The following is an 8,811-nucleotide window of genomic DNA, read 5'->3' on the forward strand; positions in this document are numbered from 1 at the left end:
ATTCATACTATAAATTTGTCTTTATAAATCCTTGTAGATCCTATACATTAATGCTAATGGGTTCCAGAATGGAAAAAAAAATCCAATAAAAAATATTTTTAACATTTTCTTAATGTTTAAGAATATTATTAAAACTTTTGAAAATTGAATCATATTGTTACACCAACTAAAAAGTTTGGTAACATTTTTATAATTTAGCCAATAAAACAATACCCAACATATGATAGAAGAATGGTACAAATAAAGCATTAAAAAAATGGAGATTTTTAAAAAGTAGAAAAAAATAAGGGAATTATTTACACAAAATAGAAAAATTTTGATCTTTTACCGAGGTTGATAAAGGTTGATAGAAAACTATAAGTGTCTATTGATGATGATAAAAGTTTATCGGTATTTTTCAACTATCTTTTAAATAATTTGGCATTTTTTCTAAAAAGAAATCCAAAAGAAAACAACTTTCCCAAAAAAATTGTGGCATACTTTATTCACATCGTGGCATTATCAAGAAGATGGTGAATGGGGCTGTTTTGTTGGGAGTAGAAGTAGCTGCTCTCGCGTCTACTTTATCATTAATTAAACATCCACACTCTAAAAACTAATTGAAAAGTCAGTCAGACAGAGAGAAAAACTAAATGGGAACTTTGGCACCTGTCTCCGGCAATGCAGCGGCGGCAGACAAAGAGAACGCCGGCGCTCACGTCCAGTCCACGGCGGAACTCGACGCCGGAGCTCTCTTCGTGCTTAAATCCCGAGGTTAGTGTTTGTTAATTAGTTTACTTCTTTACTGTACGGATGAAGATGTGAACTGTGTTTTCGATTTAGGCGATCAAAATTTGTTTAGAATTTTTCGTTTATTTTGTTTTTCTTTTTTCCGGTGATCGGAAAATTGGTCGGGAAAGTTGTTGGGAGATGGAAGAAGAATGTCCGTAGAGACTTTTCTCTTCCATTCCCTATTATCACAAAATGTGAGATTCCTAATTTGCCCTTGGAATATTCTATTTTTTATTTACTTTATTAAATACTCGTTTGAATTTTATGAATTCTAATACAAATTAGAGAAACGTTGATAACTAATTGAGAGATGGTAATCTAATCTTTTAGATATGTGAAATTTCTCCTATACTGAGAGAAATTTATTGTTATGTATGTATAAGTAATAAATCTTAATTTTGTCTGATGATTATTAAATAAAAATTATACGAAAAACATTTAGGTATAGTCTGGTACACATCTACTGCAACTCAAACAACACCGATTAAAAATCTGCATGTGACATTTATTTTAAATTGATTTTTTATTATTATGTATAGAAAAGTGGATTGTATAGGATTAGATGCAGCTAATTGTCCAAAATTGTATATCATTAAAGTCCAACTCTTAACTTAGTTAAGTTATATATTATTTGTATTATAAAAAAGTTATATATGTTATAAATATTATGATAATAGATGTCTATTAGATGTTATGTGTTCATGTAATCCACCTCATACTTGTCAAATTGCCTATAAATAGTGACATTTAGTGTGTTTTGGTTTTGAAAGAAATACACATTCGACAAATTCCATGAAAATTGGAGAAAGTGGAGAATTTAGAAATTTCTTATTTTATATTTTGCTAATTTATATTAGAAAAATTCTTATAAATAAAAAAAATTTAAAAATATTTACACTTTATAACAAAAATATTTATGTGTTTGGAACTTTTTACGGTAAAGTGTAAACGTTTTTAGATAATTTTTTTAAATTAAAAGATTCATTTATTTTATTTTTTATTTATATATGATGTTTAATTTATTTTAATATTTATTTATTTTATTATTATATTATATTGTATTTATTTTGATATTATATTTTATTGGTGTTCATGTTCCTTAATAAAAATAAAAATATGTTAAAGAAATAGAATTTTCAAGTTTGATCATTTTCAATGCCCAAAGTCAATTTGAAGAAAAAATTCCTAACTCATTTTTTTAAATTAAGCTTATATAGTTTTTTTAATATATAAAGACTATTTTAGTCTCGATAGTTTGAGATTTGTTCAATTTTAAATATGTATTATCAAATATTATTCCACATACTTTTCATAAATAATAAGTTTAGTTTAACAACTAATCTATTGTAGATTTAAAAAAAAAAACATTTTATCATCTGTAAATTTGAAAAATATATTCAAATACTACATCTTCCTGTATAAAAAAATATTATTATTATTTAATCAATTTCATAAGATTAAATATAAAATGGAATGAAACTAGTATAATAACTAAAATTAAAAATCTCAAAATTTAGGGATTAAAATGGTCTTTTTTGCTACCATCAACAACCACCATTTTAAATTACCCATTTGGTCTATATGTAAAAAAAATGATAAAAATAACACGTGAAAGAGCTTTTCTCTCTCTGGTCCGTTCTTATATTTTATTTTTCTTGTTTTTTTCTGTGTGTTCTAATTTGAGTGAAGTTTATGGTCCCAATTTGAGTGTGGTATGAAAATGTATCAAGACTATCATTTTATTTAGAGAATTTTTTTATTTTATATTTTCTAATGACATTATTTTTACTTTATGAAAGAAAATTGCTTTGTGTGGGACTCGCAAAAGAGAAAAAAAAAAAATCAATGTGGTCATTAATTTGGCATTGGAAGAGGAGAAATAGCGAAAAAAATATCTAACAAATAAAAAAAAAAAAGGAAAATAAAATTAAAATAAGTTCAGGTTAATGGTAATTGACATGATCTTTCTTACCAAAAATTAAAGACTCGATCTCCATTCCACCATTGTACTAAAAAAAGAAGAATGAGCAAAAAAAAGTAATTAACAAAGATTGAACTTTTAGCAAATGCTTCTACTTTTCAAAGACTATATTAAAAAACACGTGAAATTAAAAATTTAAAAAAAAAATAGATATATTATAAAACGGATTCTTAAAGGGTTGTTTTTAAATATAGAAAAATGAACTAAAATATTTATAAAATATGGAAAAATTTTAGAACTATCAATGATAGATGCTTATCAATGACATTGATAGGAAGTCTATCAGTGTCTACAATGTTTATCATTGATAGTTCTAAAATTTCGTTATATCTTATAAATATTTTCAACGGTTTTACCATTTGAAATAATTTTCTATACTTAAATTTCTATTCATTAAAAAAAAAAAAATCTCATCTCAATCTCTGGACTTTTGGATTTTACAAAATCTAATGCTCTTACTTTCAATTTCTTATTAATTGAAATGAAAAAGAATAGAATGTAAATATTAATATAAGTATTGTTAACTTTAGAATGGTGATACATTGGATATGATAGGATCATGGTTGCATTGTGGATATCACTTGACAACATCAATAGTGGCTCCGGCACTTCTAAGCCTTCCTTTTGCGTTGAGTATGCTTGGTTGGGTTGGTGGAATTATAAGCCTTCTTTTTTGTGGTTTCGTCACCTTCTATTCCTACAATCTCTTATCTCTCGTTTTAGAGCATCATGCTATGCTTGGTTCTCGTCTACTTAGATTTCGAGACATGGCTACTTATATTCTTGGTATGTCTCCTTATTTCCCTTTATTTTACCTTTTTTTCACGCTATCTAATCATTCGAAAATATTTTTGATATCGTAAACTATTACTTTGATCGATGTACTTTTGATTTGAGGGTATTTTTGATCTCCTACTTTTTAAATGTTTAAATTGATTCATGTACTTTTAAAAAGTTGTCGTTTTGATCTGTTAAATATGAAATGAAAAATGAAAAGGAAGAGACCATAATGGTGATTTTTTAGAAGTACATGGACTAAAATGGACATTTTGAAAGTATATAGAGATTAAAACGAACAAAAAAAAATAGAAAAGATATGGACTAAAAAGAACCAAAGCTGAAAGTATCAAAATGGTATTTAAACCTTAAATTTAAAATTCTATAGCACAAATCATTTGACATTTATGATTTTTTGAACGACAAATACTTCAATCCTTTAAACAATTATATGTACTTTTCTGAGATTTATATGAGGAAAATAGTTTTTTTTCCCCTAATGTTAAAATTACAATTTGTCGGAGGCCATTTTTGTTTTTGTTTTTGAAAATTAAACTTAGAAACATTATTTTTACCTCCAAATTTCTTCATTTGTTATGTATTTTTTACCAATAATTTAAAAAACAAGCCAAATTTTAAAAATTAAAAAAATAGATTTTAAATTTTTGTTTTTGTTTTTAGAATTTGGCTAAGAATTCAACTATTGTATTTAAGATATATGCAAATTATTATACAAAATGAGGAAAAAATAAGTTTAAATTTAAAAAAAAAAAAAAAAAAAGGAAAGACGAAATGGTTACCAAACAATGTCTGAATTGTTAGATTTGTGTTTATTTGGTTTTTAATGTAATTTAAAATAATTTATTAAAAAAAGGAAAAAACTTCTGAATGTAACTAGTATATTTTCTGAGTATTCTAATCTGGGGATACTAAGTTTCTGACCACTTCAATTTTTTTTTAATTTTATTTATTATTTTTTTTGTCTTTTAAAAAATAGTGACTATTGGATATAAAATTACCAACTTTCACTATGATAGCTAGTAGGTTTATAATTTTTTTTTTTTTTTAAAAAAAAAGTTAAATAGGTCAAAATCCTATTAGACATAAAATTGAAAATTCAAATATCTATTGAACATAGAATTGAGAGCTTAAGAACCTATAAGATATATTTTAATGTTTATTGAATACAAAATTGAAAATTTGGAGATATATTAGATACTTTTTAAAGTTCAAGGATCATAGATACAAATATGAAAAATTCAGAAACTAGACTTGTAATGAACTAAACTCGTAATTGAGTATTTAAAAATAATTATATTAATTTATTTTTAAATTAAAAAAGATAATTTAAATATAGTAATTACTTTAAATGGTAAAACTGATTAAAATATTTGTAAATATAGTAAAATATCATTGTGTCTATTCGTGATAAAGTGAATAAGTAGGTAATTATGAATCCACGTATAAATAGTTACAACAATAAATTCATTTGTCAATTCTAACCTAACTTAATAGATAAATAAATTCAAAATGTTGTTGCGAGACAACAGGACCCAAATGGGGCAGCCACTTTGTGGGCCCAATTCAATTTGGAGTGTGTTGTGGCGCCGTTATTGCTGGAATTGTTATTGGTGGCCAAAACCTCAAGGTAAGATTTTTCCATTATATATTACCAAATCTTAATATATATATATATATATATTTTGAGAAAGATACATAACATAATTATGTAAGCATAGTTCAACTGATATAATGTTTATATTACCAATCTCGTAATTTGAAGTTCGATTCTCGCACTGCACACTTTAATTACAATACCTCTTCAAAAAAAAAAAAATCAAACCACTTTATAAAATCTTCAAAATTGTTTAGCCTAGTAATCATATAATATAACATAGTTTTGGACTAAAAGATTACTCAAATACTTATTTTTCTTGTTTTAATTTGGCAGTATATTTATTTGCTGTCAAATCCAGATGGGACAATGAAGTTGTACCATTTCATCATCATATTTGGAATCTTAATTCTGATTTTGGCTCAAGTTCCATCTTTCCACTCTCTAAGGCACATCAACCTTCTCTCTCTCACACTCTCCCTTGTTTATAGTGCTTGTGTAACCGCTGCTTCTTTAAAACTAGGTAAGAAAAATATTTGGTATATCTTAAACAATACCTATTTTGTACATTCATCGAATTGTCTCATTATAATTTCTTTCTTGATGAATTTTTTTTACTTTTTTTTAAACGATGTATTGATGCATCTTGAGATTTAAAAAAAATAACAAAAAGCTATATATGTAATTCTACACTAACTTTGTCCTTGAGTTGACTTATCATGACAGGTTATTCCAAGAATGCACCTTCAAGAAACTACTCCCTTAAAGGATCAGAAGTCAACCAGTTACTTAATGCCTTCAATGGCATTTCAATTATTGGAACTACGTACGCATGTGGAATTCTTCCTGAAATACAAGTAAGTTAGGTTAAATTATAAGTTTAATCCCTTAACTTTAAGGTTTGTGTCTAATAGATCTTAAAGTTTAAATTTCTTTTTTGAATTTGAATATGTGTTTGTGCAGGCAACTTTAGTAGCTCCAGTGAAAGGGAAGATGTTCAAAGGATTGTGCCTTTGTTATACGGTGATAGCTGCTACTTTTTTTAGTGTAGCAATATCAGGGTATTGGACTTTTGGAAATGAGGCCATGGGAACCATTCTTGCTAATTTGATGGGCCACACTCTCTTGCCCTCCTGGTTTCTCATCATCACCAATGTTTTTTGTCTTTTACAAGTCTCTGCTGTGACTAGCGTAAGATCATCGTTCATCTTAAACTTTTAATTTTGTGTTTATAGACCAATAAATTTTAAAGTACATTAAACAAGTATTTAAAAGAACCTTATCAAATAAAATTGGACATTCAAAAAGCATGGGAGGTAAAATTAAATGCTCAATACACCTATTTGATATTTTTTTTTTTAGAGTGACTAAATCAACATACAAATATAAAAGTTCTAAGATTAAATTTATAATTTAACTTTATGTTAATTATCTTTTTTTCATTTAAAAAACTTAAGACTATTACGTAGGGAATTTTGATATAGGCTTATTATTAAGGGATTACCTATCTTCTTTGGTATTGATGCCAAAATATGGTCACAAGAAGTCTCACCTAATTAAGCTTTAATGGTAAATTTGTAATTGGGAGAAAATGTGACCTGAAACATAAAGAAAAAAAGGTTTCAATGCCAAAATCAAAGATGGAAACGGTTGAATATAAGTAGTCAGAACTTAAACTTACTTCATATGAAATTATGATAGTATATTTATACAAGAATAGAGTTAAGGTTCATCGACAAATCTATGATTATTTGAATAGAAATAGTTGGGTTAATTATTTATTAATTGGATAAAAATGTTTATTTTGTGTAGGTTTACTTACAACCAACGAATGAAGCATTTGAGAAGAAATTTGCAGACCCAAATAAAAAGCAATTTTCAATGCGGAACATGGCGCCGAGGTTGATATCACGGTCGTTATCAGTGGTGATTGCGACCATATTGGCAGCCATGTTGCCTTTCTTTGGGGATCTAATGGCATTAATTGGAGCATTTGGATTCATTCCTCTTGACTTTATAATGCCAATGCTTTTCTACAATGCCACTTTCAAACCTTCAAAGCGTGGCTTTGTTTTTTGGATAAACACTTTGATTATCGCAATTTCATCCGTCTTGGCTATAATTGGGGCTGTTGCATCCATTCGACAAATCGTTTTGGATGCCAAATATTATCGTTTATTTGCTAATGTGTGAAACTTGTTTTTTTTAGCATAATATGTAACATATATTTTTTTTTATATATATATATATATAACTATAGATTGATATAAGTATGTGTGTACGTATTTGATGAAATATGTGATATCTCACACCGGGTAAATCCTTAACTCTTCCCCCTCTTACTCAAACTATAGAATATTCTTGTAAATTATGGCCAATATCAGGTATATAAGCAGTGATTTCAAATCCTAAGGTTAAGCGTACTCTGTCAACGTTACGTAAGGCAGAGTTTGGTTTTTTGGGGGTGATAGTGGAAAAGTTGACAGTAAATCATCCTTACTGCCATTCAACAGAATCGTACGTGAGATTTTCACCTCATATGGCTCCTCGTTCAATTCTTTCGAAGTCATTGGATCCTTTTCCTCGTTTGAGAATCTCCCCCCTTCTTCCATTCCGTCCCGAAGAGCGATTGGGACCAATTCAGTCACGTTTTCATTCATTTGGAATCTAGGCTCTTCTATGTCATTTCAGGAACAAGCTCGATTCCATAGCATCGTCCTTTGTAATGATCAAGACGGGTAAGCCCATTGGCCCACACAGTAGCCTAACAAAAAGTTTGATCCGAATTGAGTGCCCCATTTAAGCACTAAAAAAAATCCATCATTGATTTGAGATATTGATAAGGTGAATATCCAGACTATTCAATGCTTTTTAAATCATCGATTAACCCAAAAATTTAGGTCAGGTGAAGGTAAATTTAATTTAATTTAAGATTGCAAGAATTTGAACATAGGACCTCTTGTATTGGTATCATGTTAAATTATTGATTGACTCAAAAACTTAAACTGACAGGTGAATGTAAATTTGATGATGTATTATTAACAATGTGAATTAAATATGCAATAGTGATTAAAAGTGTGATATTTAAAATTCATATACTAAGGATCAGTTTGGATTCTTTTTAAGTGTTTAAAAACCTTTTCTTACCCTTAGAAACACTATAAAAATACTTAAATCAATCCAAACAAACTCTAAAGCACACCATCAAAATAAGGTAAAATGTTTACTCCCCATTTGGTTTTAAGTTTTTTAAAAATTGTATTTACGTAACAATCCATATTTTTCCAATACAACTATTATAACGAAAATGCGGAAGATATAGCCAAAACTAGAAAAAAAGAACCTCACTACCAACGAAACTCTAAGGCTCGAAACCACAAGCCAAAATTCAACATCCAAATGTAAAGTACTTTACCAATATCTGAAGAAGAAATAATTAATAATCAATAAAAATAACAACTAAAAACATCTATATCTATCAAAGATTTAATGGAAACTTATACTCATAGTCTATGTATGTTATGTCAGAATGTTAATCCTTCAATCACCATCAAAACTATTACTTGCACTTTCATCTGAAAAATATTTTGAAAGACAAAGATGACTACAAAAATACTCAATAAACAACTTCCACGTCAAGTTCACAATATATTTTGAAAAACAACAC

At 27.6% G+C, this 8,811-nt stretch overlaps 1 protein-coding gene across 1 annotated transcript; it reads left to right on the forward strand.

Annotated features, from left to right (window-relative positions):
* Positions 1-491: 491 nt before the first annotated feature.
* LOC120080837 (GABA transporter 1-like) lies at positions 492-7,414 on the forward strand. Its single transcript, XM_039035488.1, has 7 exons — positions 492-753; positions 3,308-3,538; positions 5,080-5,177; positions 5,481-5,667; positions 5,871-6,001; positions 6,108-6,335; positions 6,957-7,414. Exons 1-7 carry the CDS (start codon positions 633-635, stop codon positions 7,335-7,337), a joined length of 1,377 nt encoding a protein of 458 aa, XP_038891416.1. The 5' UTR covers positions 492-632; the 3' UTR covers positions 7,338-7,414.
* The last annotated feature ends 1,397 nt before the right edge of the window (positions 7,415-8,811 follow it).

The sequence above is a fragment of the Benincasa hispida genome, chromosome 7, assembly GCF_009727055.1.
Source record: "Benincasa hispida cultivar B227 chromosome 7, ASM972705v1, whole genome shotgun sequence".
Lineage (NCBI taxonomy): Eukaryota > Viridiplantae > Streptophyta > Magnoliopsida > Cucurbitales > Cucurbitaceae > Benincasa > Benincasa hispida.